The sequence below is a fragment of the Nipponia nippon genome, unplaced genomic scaffold (genome assembly GCF_047370975.1).
Source record: "Nipponia nippon isolate SJK-2023a ecotype South Korea unplaced genomic scaffold, ASM4737097v1 scaffold_1, whole genome shotgun sequence".
Classification (NCBI taxonomy): domain Eukaryota; kingdom Metazoa; phylum Chordata; class Aves; order Pelecaniformes; family Threskiornithidae; genus Nipponia; species Nipponia nippon.
Window position 1 is genome coordinate 164,507,955 of NW_028262290.1, and position 12,803 is coordinate 164,520,757.

General features: G+C 42.6%; 1 protein-coding gene across 3 annotated transcripts in view; it reads right to left on the reverse strand.

The window, feature by feature from the left end:
* Positions 1-9,474, reverse strand: part of LOC104021733 (uncharacterized) — a 34,247-nt gene extending 24,773 nt beyond the window's left edge. Inside the window, exons 1-3 of one of the 3 annotated variants that reach the window (XM_087731745.1) lie at positions 9,291-9,474; positions 6,025-6,067; positions 3,168-3,299 (exon numbers count right to left, since the gene is read on the reverse strand). In XM_087731745.1, the coding sequence (XP_087587871.1) occupies positions 3,168-3,299; positions 6,025-6,067; positions 9,291-9,328 (213 nt within the window). In that variant the 5' untranslated portion in view covers positions 9,329-9,474. Of the gene's footprint in view, positions 1-3,167; positions 3,300-3,812; positions 3,883-6,024; positions 6,068-9,290 lie in introns of those variants that run through there. The other 2 variants (XM_009475331.2, XM_087731762.1) reach the window with 2 other exon arrangements.
* Between the last annotated feature and the right edge of the window lie 3,329 nt (positions 9,475-12,803).

The following is a 12,803-nucleotide window of genomic DNA, read 5'->3' on the forward strand; positions in this document are numbered from 1 at the left end:
TAAACAAAATTTCAAAATAACTGAGACACTCCCTTCCGTGCTTTACATATGAACTGCTAACAAGTTACAGCAGAAAAGAAAGAGGGATAGAACAGTGTGTTGTCTCCTACAGTTTAAGTTTCAAAATTCCTCGCTGAATTTCAGCTACAGTGATAAATTCCACAACTGCTTTGCAAAGAAAGGACTGCCTGCAGTGGCACAGACGTGTTTCGCTTAGAATTCCAACCTTAAAAAAAAAATCAATGAATGAAATGCTGTCTCAAAAAAAAAAAAAATCAAATGAAAACTCCTACGGTCTTCAGTAGGGCTTCTACTTCATTCTTTCCACCCTGCAAATCATGGGAAAGCCGCTGCTCTCACTAAATTACCTCTCAAAACAACAACAAAAACAACACCCTTACCACATCTAAAACCTAGATCCGTTATCTCAATGGACTTTTTTTCTTTCAAAGCATAACAAGGCACAGCTTCTATTCTCTCCTGTAAAATGGAAATATGCATGTACTAAACTCTCTCCCTGCTTACGAAACTGAACACACTTTTTTCCAAGACATCTAACACTGTTATTAAGTTACATTTTATCTTCAAAGGCACGCAGAGGGCTTTTAACTTCTGCAGGAAGCTCATCACAACTGAGGAGTAAACAAACCGAAGCATTTACCAAAAAACACTATTTCCAACAGCATCATGCAGTTCTTTGTAGTTAGAAGTTCTTCCAAAGTTTCGTTTATTTGAGGAGAAATAAATGAGTAACACTTCATCAGTATAATGTTAACATTTCAACTATATATATATATACATACATACATATATATATATATATATATATGAAACTAAATAGTATCAAAGCTATTAGGCACTGATATTGTTATGGTATCTCTGAGTCCTGTTCTCCACTACACACCGACTCACTTTTTGCTACCTCGCTCCTTTGTGTTTCTGCTTCATCCAGGCTGCTTGCTGAAGATTTGCTGTTACTACACACACGGTTTCACTGCTCCAGCAGCGAGCGCAAAGACCCTGAGGAAGGCTGTTGCTCCCTCACTCCTCTGCCTGCTATCCTCCCGTTCCCCCAGTGCCAAGCCAGCACAGCTGCCAGGCATGCACAGGCAGATGAAATCTATAGATCTTGGGAAAGGACTTGATAATCAGTGAGTTGTACTGGGAAGAGAGGATCCTGCATGGCAGAGATCTCGGAACAGCTGAGGTCGGAAGGGACCTTTGGAGTCAAGGCCTCTGCTCAGAGCAGGCTGCTCAGGACCATGCGCAGTCAGGTGCTGAGCGCTGCCAAGGACGAAGAGGACAGAAGAGGCACAGAAGTGCCAGTGTGCCCCCCGCAGTATCTTCGGACACAGATACGAGACAAATTTGCCACAGAGAGAGGTTTCTGCCTCACCACCACTGCTTGAGATGGGCAGCTGGGAGACAGAGATTTATGATCTTCTGACAATCCTCTGGCTGAAGATTTAACAGCACTGTGAATACAGCAGAAGACTCAAATATTATTTCTCATTACGGAAAATGTTTTGTTTCTTGTGCTGTCCAGCTAAGTACTGGAAACAGTTCAAGACTGTAACCGTCTATTCTGAGATGGTAGTAGCTGCTGACAGAGCAGTGAAGGCCCCTCAAGCAGAGTAGAAGGAATTTTGGGGATTTTCAGAGACCACTACCTTACGCCAATTGTATAAAACATTTGTAATGACGTTATGTATACCTGGGGTACCTTGCTGAACTGTAGCACTAGAGGACACAGACTAAAAAAATTCAACAGGGCTTCACTCTTCCCCTGTTTGGAGGCGAGAACAGCCTATGGCCTGTATTAGACTAACGGTTCTCTGAAAGAATATGTTATAAGCTAAAAAATAATGTAATCAGAGCTAAATATTTGCTTCATTGTATAAATAGAAGAAATTACTTTTATTGACATATACATAAAGTCCCATCTGACAGAAAGTTCTTGATTTTCCAAAAAGCACTTGAGCTAAATTAGGAAAAAGCCTTTTTACAGTCAGTTATCCTAAAACTGCAGGAACTCACTGCTACAGAGCATTGCTCGCAGATGCTTTTTATAAACATATATCATAACGACAGTAAATGACAGCACTGCACAGTATTATGACTTCTATACTGAGTGTATTCTTCTCTGATTTCTTGGCAGGATAAATATTTCCTGTTTATTTCTTGTTTTTCTTGGCAAGATAAAGCAAAAAGAAGAAAAAGCATTGTTTTGGTTTTTTGACTTCAGACTTCTAATAACTCCTACCTACAGCCATCTTAATCTATAGCACACTGAAACTGGTTAACCCACTCAGGATGCACTGCTATTAATTCTCTGAAACTAGTGGGTAAAAAAGAAAAATCAGAATTCTATAAATTGCCTTCTTGGGTTCCCCTGAGAAACTAACCAGCAGAAGTAAACAGGTGACAGGGATATGTAAAAAACTAAAACCAGGGGAGAAAATAGGTCAGTTATTCAGACATCTCTTAATATCAGGGACAAAACCATTAAAATGGCAGATTACTGGAGACTTCCTTCTAAATCCCAATTTCACATCATCGAAAAGGCTTGTTGCAGCAGCAAAGGGAAATGTTCTTTTTCAGCAAAGAATTAAGAAACTTTTTTTCTGAGAAAAAGGAAGCAAGTCTGTCAGACTCTTAGACAGTTGGGTCAAAACCATATAAAAAAGTAGCACTTAAGGTGGGGCGGGGGGGAGAAGTAGTACATTCATGAGATGCTTTTTCAATATATGTGTTCTATAGCCCAGTTACCATTAAGAACACTCATAGGCTACCGGGCCATTTCTTTTGTTTGGTTTAAAAACACTAGCATCTAAATACATTCATGTCATATAATCAAAAATTGTTCTTGTCCATGGTAACTTCTAGCAGTTGGTCTTCAGAAGACTTTGTGGTAAGTCTCACAAATGCCCGTCACAAGAGGCACTCGAAGCCAGACTGAATGAGGAATGGCTGACTTCCACAAACAGAGGATTACTCTCCTGTACCGGCACAAATAGTGAAAGCTGCTCCATCTGAAATGTAGCATTCTCTTCAGGTGTTGGGTTTTTTTGTTACGTGGTTATTCAATACATTTAGTTAGAAAAACCAACATATCATACAAGTATTTATTTCTGTTTAACTAAGAAAAATTCACTTTTTGGACTCACCTGTGACTTGTAACGACCAGGGGTGGCACTTTGTTTAACCATGTCCTTGTTATCAGTATACAAGTTCTCTTCTCTGAAGTATGCAGCATTGCCATGCAAGCAGAAATTTAGGTTCTCAAGGACAGACTTAGCCTGTTTAAAAGCAATTAAAAGAAAAGAAAAAAAAAAAGCAATAATTACCAGGTCCGTCAAAGTTGTACTTCTTATGCATAAAACTCATTTCTAACCGCCCCTCATTGCTCCTCCCACCATCTTTCCACGTCACACCACCCACGGCTCCTCCAGTACCACCTACGTCTTACACATTCGCAGAACAATGATGACATCGCTGTATCACTGCGAGATCCCACATGACAGAACAGCTCAGCAGATCCGAGAGCTGCTGACCACAGGTCACATGGAGTCCCGGAACGGGAAAGCCAGCTGCGCCGTGCTGCACCTAGGATCACGCAGGCAGAGGCGTATTGCCTGACAAGACTCCTCTTTTTCAGCTTTATCCTGTCACGCAGGCAGACTCATCACACAGGACCACATCTACCATGCCAGGATGTAAGCTCACCCCGTGATCCTGCTCACGGGCACACATCTGCCGCAGGTCTGAACATCCATCCCCACCACATGGTAGGACAAACAATCCTCAGGTACCTGAGACTGCACCCATTTAAGGGCTCCACTCCATCTTCAGACTCACAGCTTCAGTCAACGCCAAAGGCAAGGCTGGCTCCCGCCACGTGCTGCTATCCAAAACCAGATGTGATAAAAGCATGTTCCCAAGAGAGCTCAAAGTATAACGTGCTGATTCTGAAATCGTATGTTCTCTGCACATCCATTTCCACATGTTACAGTACAACCTCCTACACTTTCCCTACTGAAAAGCAGATTATCAAGTTGCCACTGCCCACTGACACACCTGCACTTTGCACAGATGCCGTTTCTCCAACTGCAGCCATTTGCATGACATGACACAGCAAAAGCCAGAGCACTACACAAACGTAAGGCTTCATCTTCTCTGACACGAAGCTTTAGTTGATGGAAGCAATGAATGGGGGAAGGGCTGCTTTTACATTTAAGATAAATCAAGATCAAGTGTGCAACAGTCGTATCATGATAAATTCTTAAAACTTAACAAAGTTGCTGCTCTTCTCCTAAAGTAATAAGGTTACATCAGACTGTACTCACGTCTGACTGCGGCTGACCTACTCTGACCTGCTGACTGGTAGAACTAAGGATTCACCTAATCTCATGTCCAACCTGAAGTCTGCTACAACGATTTGTTCAACCCACAGTCGAGTCCCCGCTCTTCTCTTTTCCAAGGGCCTGCTGGAAACAGGCTAAGAGCTGGATGAATTAGTTAACCCATTTCTGACAGTCACTTTTGTTGGGTTTCATATAGCATTTCCATCACCACGCTGCAGAGAAACATGCTCAGAGCGACAGGAAAGCCTGCAGCCAGGAATGGGCTGCAGAACAGTTCAGAGAAACGCCCGGGCAGATACGTCGATGCTTCTGGGAAGCGCTGAGCTTGCCGCTCTCGCGCCAGTTGGCCTTCAGTGCATGTACAATACACCAGCCGTGCTGCAAGGGAAGCGCTGCAGCAATACAACCCTCGACGCTACAGAAAGCTCCGTGGCCCACACAGATGGGAAGATTAGGCTCCTTGTATTTAGGCTAAGATAGCCGGCTCTGCAATGAAATTGCAACTAGGTGCTAATTTTATTACACCCAGTTTCCTCTCAGAAGGAATGACTAGTAATATCTTTATACCTCCTGTGATGATTTGTTCAGTCAATGTGGGTCTCAGCCGCTAACCTTTACTCATCTTTTAACCACTTGTGATTTATTAGCTCTTCTTCTGTCAAAGCAGGCTTAATGATACACATTAACGATTTGGCTAATCACTACCTCTGTGACACAGCGTAACTCTTCACAACTTTAAAAGTGGGTTTCACAAAGCATTAGTTGATATCTGAAAGACCAAACAACAATCCATTTATATCTCGAAATAAGAACTACTTCAAATCGTGGGAAACTTTCACAGCATTGCAGGCTTCACAACCTACCTAAGAGTCCAACCAAAGCTTAAAATTTACACAGCTGATCAGAAAAGGTAAGAGTGCTGCCTCTGCGCTCCAGCCAACGCACCCTCTTTCAGAAAAATGGATTTTCAACGGTAACTTTCTGTGGCCGTCACTTAGCTTTTAGGTGTTGATAGAAACGCATGCTTATTGCACAACGGGTAAATAATTCATTCCTAGAAAGGCCTTTTGGGATATCTTCAGGACATGAGGGTGCTACAATTAGAGCTTTAGTAGAAGCCAATGCTTTAGTTAAAGAAGCACTGCCAACTTGCATTGTGTTAAATTGACAAATAAAAAAAGGTTCTCGTTGACTACTTTAATATCGTGTCCCGAATTTGTAAACAGTTTTATTTTCTTCCGACATTGTTCAAAGAACTCTAAGCAAAAAGACAAGTGACCACAAGCACAACACCTGAAGGAAAGTTCCATCAGCAGGGAAAACTGATGACTGGATGACTGGCTTCCTACACAGTCACGCTTTATCCCAAGCTCATCGTAACGGCAGCAGTTTCCCTACTGCATCTTCTCAGTCTCCCCAGTCCCTCCCTACTCATCCTAATGGCAACCAGCTAAAACCCAGTGCAACGTGACTGGATAAGCAGGCCACGCTGAACGCTAAAAATCACGTGGAAGCCTTTTTCCCCGCGAGGACACTGATCTGGGTCTCTCCTCCGTGAAGCTGTCAACTTCCACGGCATTTACAGAAATTCATTACCGCAGAGACATCCATCCACCTCTCCCGCAGTTTCAGTGAATGTCACGGATGGTTCAAGGCTTACCGGGGGAACGACAGACACCTCGACAACGTAACCATTCCATATCCTGAAAAAAAAAAAATCAATCCCCCGGTCTTTCTTAGTAGTTTAAGGCCTACTCATCTTCCCATCAGCGCTTTTTAAAGTACATACATATGGACACGCACACTTTCCACAGTCGTCTTGCACGGATCAAACAGAAACAGAAGCCACAGTAAATATGAAACTTAACTTTGAATTATTCCTTGCGGATTAATGGGAATTTTGCTAATCTGAATGCCTGCTTTTCCAAGTAATACAAAAAGCAGTATCTTCAGGTGGATTTATATTGCGCTTCTGGAGAGATGCAGTGTGCGCGTGTACACACGCTGATGCCATCGTGGAAAAGTCACAGGTTTTGCGGTTCCGCACGCTACAGTACACCTAATCCTCCAGGAAAAAAAAAAGTCGATTGGAAACGTTACCTTAATATTGCAGGAAAGCCTAAAAACTTCCACCTACACTACCTGAGGGTTTACAAATTCCAGAATCAAGTTACATAGGAAAATTGCTGTTAAGTCTGAAGACCCACACTTCTCTTTTTAACACACCTTTTTTGAACTTCTTTTATATTTAGGCCTACCTGCTTCACAAAGCTACATGGCAGAAAGTTTGTGGGGGAAGAGATTCCAATCTGCCCTTCAATTCCACCTTTAAGAAGCCCTATCCTTCAAGCAGTATGCCAGTACCTCTGTGAGGTACTTCCTCCTCAGCCAAAAAAATCCCAAACGCCCAGAAAAGGTCTGCAACATTTATATTAAAACTTAGAATGTCAATGACGAGAAATTAAGCATAGTAAGCACTTGGGAAACCACGTGATACAGATTTATCCTCCACAAACTGTGGCTACATATATGCAATTTTCATAACTTCAGCCTTTCTAAAGTTAGTAATTTCAGAAATTCAAATTTGTAAACTCCCCACTTTCTGCAATTCTTGCTTTATTAATTTGAAAAAATAAGGAATAATTTGCCAACAGGTAGCTTAGAAACAAAGCCCTGAGCTGCAATTCATTTAAACTATTTAAAAAAAGTTACTGCTATTGTTTTTAATGATAGATTTTTGTAGACCTAGAAACTCTGTGGTCCAAAGCCACAAGTACTTCAAACACTGGAGTCCTACTATGTCCAAGTACTTCTTCATATAAAAATGACTGGGGCCTCCTGCCCTTACTCTGGAGTTTCAGAGGATGCTTTTTTGTTTATAAAAGCCGTTAAGACCCTAATCCCCAATTAAAAAAGTAAAAATACCCTTCACAAAGCATTGACATGAAGCTGCCAGTTTTAAAAACAGCAAACACAACTCAGCTGCAACGTGTCATTATCCAAAAGTTCAAATTTGGGACTGCTAACAGAAAGTTTTACGAAGGTGGCAAAAGACAGTTACTTTAATGCATCTATCACTAACTATCCTACGACATTCAAGACATCTAGTCAGCAAATACACGTTTGAGTATTTGAATAACATATTCAAGTGCGCTGCAGGCTCCATGGAAATAAAAGGGAACTTAATACCAGCTACCTCTATATATTCACCTTCACTTACAATCCTTACCACGTGTCACACTCCATTATCTCCCAGTAGACCAGGGAAACACAAGGGACTATTAAACAAACAGGTACGGAGTTTTTAACTGAACTTCCACTCGCTTTAGAGTCAACAAATCCAACGGCAGCTTAAGTGCACGATTTGTAGATTACATCCTTTCAAATACATATTGCTGTAAAACAGGATTATTCGTATTGATACACTCTCAGTATAAACCTTTTTGTTTAGGAATATAAAATCCCAACTGAAGTTACAAAATATTTTTCCAGATTCATTCTGACAGATGGACTATCTGATACAATTTAAACTCCACTAAATCAAAATGTCATTCCAAATACAATTTTTAAACAAACAAAAATGCTGAAATGATCAATTACTGAGTATGTAAAGACAAGTTCTTTTAAGTTACAAACCGGCATATGCAGCCAAAAAAATAGAATTTTTTAAAGTCAGCTACAGAAGGATCTCTATACACTATATATCATTATTTAGAGATTGGTATATTTTCATTAGATTACCAAGATTAGATATAAAGCCACCTTTCCCACTTGACCTGCTCCTCGCTTTATGAAATTCAGGTACTAAGTAGATGTCTTCACGATTGCAGACTTGAGCAAACACCGTCACAGTCATTTAACAGATCTAAACTGTTTCTAAAGAGAAACGAAAGGAGAGCTAGTACCTGCTTGAGAAGTTACTACATTTCTCAGTGGAAGGCCGACAGCAAGTATTCCCAAGTTTGCCACCCACTTCGTTAAGTGTCTCCTCATTGTCCCTATCGGAAGGCTCTGGTGGTCAACACTAAGAGACATTTATGTTTGGAGAATTATGTTTCTGACAGGTGCTCACAATATGCGATCACTCGAAAGGCTGGGCACTGTCAGGTGAATACATCATTACATTGACTTTAAACTACAGCATTACAGCAACCTAAGCAAATATTACACTGCAAAAATTGCTTCACTGGATTGTTTTCCAGCTTCCTAAAATATCGGTGTTACTCCAAACACCTAGCATCTCTCCCGAACAACAAAACCCACATAAACCTCACCCCATTGTGAGAATTAAGCTCCACTGAGACAAACCTGCACAGACGTTACCACCAGCCGTTCCCCGCCTGCATTCCTCCCACCGCCACAGGCCACTGGGAAAGCAGAGGCAGCGCAGGCACTGAAACATGCCAGTTGTACACACTAGAGCGCTGCAGCAGCAGCAGCTGATCCCCGTGCTTTCAAGTCCGGTGGCGTAGCCCACACTGTGCTGAACCAGCGCTGCCGCCGCACCCCCTAACATCGCTGCCATGGGACACACGCTACACGCCGCCGTTACTATACGCACACGGAAACTGTTGCCAGGCTATGGACAGCGTCTCTCCTCCACCCCTCGAAGCTGCAGGACAAAAACAGCAGAAAGAAGCGAGCAGATTTCGGGCTGTGGGCAAGAAATCGGCCCCTCGAGACAAACTAGCAGCGCTGGCGTTAAGCAATTACTCCACATAGCTATTCCTAGACAGAGGAGTCTCTAAGCTGCACCAACACCATGAGAAACAGTCGAAATTCCTTGCCCTTAAATGTCATCTCGTGTTTTCTTCAAATACAAACCCTTTCAAATACCTCTGCAGCAACTGAAATCCTCCCCTAGCAAGCAAAGATTTCACACTGCCAAAGGCCCTGCTACAGAAGTGAAAGAAACACCAAGCTTACATTTTTGGTCTTCTTGCTTTACAACCAGTCTCAGCCATGTAATGTCTGATGTCACTGGAGTACCAGTATGTGGAAGTACTATGGGAATTGTAGTCTTTCCTCTATTGTGCAATAGCTCCGAGGTACGGGATCCAGGACTGCAACCGGGAGCCTTAGGAACTGTCTCCTTCCCGCAGAGGCTTACGGGGACTGCCTGAGAAATACAGCTGAACTGCGTTATTTGGCCAGGAAACGCTCCTCAGATGGGGAAGAAGAAGAGTGTGTGGGAGGTTTTGAAACACACCTTCTCCTCCTTCCCACACAAGAAGTAATTTCTAAGCAATTATTCTCAGGTGATCACATACTTTGAAAACCATTAAAGCTGTAATCAGGAAATACAACCCAGTAAGGAATTTTTAATTGCTATGGGGTATAACAACATCGTATTTAATAGTACAGGAGCTTTTATGACAAGTTTATCCTCCCTTGTACCTCTGGGGTTTTGGTATCGCCACATGAGAAAATAATTCACCGGAATGAATGTTTTTTGCCAGCGGTGATGATGCACCTGCCACTTTTGTTCCCATCGCCCCACTGAAAGGTATCATTTGGCTCACCCCAGCTAAGTAACTATGAAAGACTTGCGGTGTGAGCAAATCAAACCCTATGCTTCCTGTAACAAAAATTAAAAATAAAGGTTATTTTAGTTCAAGGCTTTCCTTCATGCTAAAGTGCTGTACCTGACTTACCTTCTCCCCACTTTCAGTTAAATATCTCGTTGACAGTTACATTTTATCACCTTTTACACAATTTTCCTTAAGTCATTATTTTCCCACAACTCTTTGCCTTAACTCAGATGAACCCTGATCCTTCCCTCACATCACCATATTTTTAAGGCTACAAAAAATGAATAAAGATAATTTAAGCAAATTAAGAAATTCAGAGACAATGGAACAGAGCCATTTTCATCTTTTTGAAGAAAGCAAGAAAAAAAAACAGGTATAATATAATATAGTTCAGTTGCTGGGAAGTGCAGTCCATAATCAGTCAAGTACTATTACAGAGGCTTAAGACTAGGAAAAAAGAAAGCAGAGCGCTAACAAGTTCCGATTAAGTTTTTCCAAAAAGCTCAAGATATCCTTCAGTGTACACTTAAGTCAGACGAGTTAAATATAAAAATATATGTTGTTCACCCTGAACAATAAAACTGCCCCAAAATCCATCTTACAGAGTGTGAGAAAACTCCTATGACAGCTAGAGAAGTGTCACAGTGGAAAGCAGAAAACCATTCGGTCTCAGGTTCTTCAACGACTTAATGCAGGCAGACTACAGACAAAAGATCTTAAAAGTGAGGGGGGAAAAAACCCCCAACAACTTTCTCCAAAGTTTTTGTCTGTTCCCAAGGCATTTTCACTAAGTTACGGTCACATCACCTTGCTCTGCAAAGTCCTTTCCTCACCGCTATCACTGTAGCACTTACCACGGAAAGCACTGCTAAAATACACTGCAGAGAGCCACGCAGCACGAAACCTTCCCCAAGTATTATTTCAGAGTACTCCATACAGCTTTTCTGACGCAGCAGTACTAGGAAAGGAGGTCACCCCTCCCTAAAAACCTCAGCCCTTGTTTACATTATTGCTATTCTCCCTCCGGTTTCTCCCCACAAAGCTGTAATGGCCTTCAGGGGTGGCGACTGGCCTCCTCCAGCTTCTCCAGCTGTCTGATGTAAGCACAATTTGAGAATGACAACATATATAAACGTGACACAGGAAGCTTTTATACCCACTTCCACATTTAGGTTTTTGGAATAGTGTACTTGCACCAGTGCTGCTGATAGTACCCACTGAATTCAAGTGTTTCAAGAAAAAAAATAAAAAAAGATCAAAAATCTCAAGGCATGCTCTGACCAGGGATTAAAGAAAACAGAGAAAGCCCAAACGTTTCCAGTGTTAGGGCAGCACAGTACTAAAGTACAGGCAATCATTTTAGTGACGTGAGTAGACCCCAATAGCTTCGAATGAAGTCCAACAGCAGAATTTCTCACTCGTTTGGCCTGGGCAAGACAGAGAGAAAGAGAGGAAATCCAGACACGAATGCACAAAAACAGTTTAGGCATGAATTATTTCTGCTAGCTTGAGAACAGCGTGTTACAGAAAAAACAAGACAGCCTTTTCTGAAGGGCTCGGAGTCTACGTAAAAGTAAAATACCGCACAGGCAAACAGTTGAGGGAATAGACTGAAATCAAAACGTAGCATATCTCATTGCTACCATCCAGCAGAAACTGTGCTCCCAACAATATTCTTATAAAGTACCTAGAAGTAGTAGTAGCTACACCCTCCTCTTAGAGTAACACGCAAAATGCTCCCAGTGCACGTAAACAGAGCGTGGCTTCAGCAGCAATGGCTGTGACCAAGGGGACGAAAGCTGCCGAATTCCCTTGTCCTGAAAACGCTGGAGAAAAGGAGCCCGCTGGAAGAGCGGGACCACCGCAGGCTGTGAAGAATACACCGTGTTCGTGACTCTCCTCTGTGCAGCATTCGGATACCTCCTGAAGATTTCAAAGGTTTCAGCAATGCATAAACAGCCAGCAAACATGTTCAAAATACTAATAAAGCTAGAAATATCTGTAAGGACTCTTTAAACTTGCTAACTTCAAATAACTCGGTGTGAAGATGCTGCTCATATGCAACCTCCTAGCATCAACCTGGCCACAGCAGTGCGAATCCTTTCGAGTAATGATAGACTTTAAATAGCAGATTGCAGTCATTTTTTTATTAAAACAACAACATCTGTTTATACAGTAGACTTAAGTATTAGCAGTCATTCTTCCAGACCCCTCACCACACCAAGACAACTTTTTTTTTTTGGCTTTTTACTACGACAGGAAATGTAAAAACCGTAACAATGAAATCAAACACTGCTTCCAAGGGAAAAAAAAAAAAAAAAAAGAAAAAAAAGAGGGTGGGGGAAGGCAAAAAAAGAAACCTCCTGTTTTCTGAAACCAAACATTTCAACGTATCCCCCTCCACAGCCTCAGAAAGCAACTCCTGTCTTACCCTATTGGGATTTCAGGCTGTAACACTTGCTTACTTCACAGCTCTCCTCTATCTCTCCGTGCAGAAACACCACTCATTTTTGGTATGTCAACACTGCTCACGGCTCTTTAACTTCCGAGCAGGCACAGAGCTCTGACAGGGTGCATATGACAGGCAAGAAGATGACGATAGCCTTGCATTTTCGCAGATACGTCCTTTATTGACGTGGTTCTGCTCTACCAGCAGCCGCAGGGGTTCTCCTCCCTCCAAGGGAGCCCATCAGCCCCGCTGCAGCCCCGGCGCCGCTCCTGACAGGGCAGAGGCCGGTTCCTCTCCTCACCTCACAACCGCCACCGCTCACCCCCTCAGCCCCGTCCCGGCAGCGGGGCGGCAGCGCTGACGCCTCACCTCTGCCCGGGAAGCCCCGTCAGGCCGAAGGGCCGGAGGCTGGGCGCTACCCGCCACCATCTTATCCTTCCTCTCGTCGCCCCCCCGCCC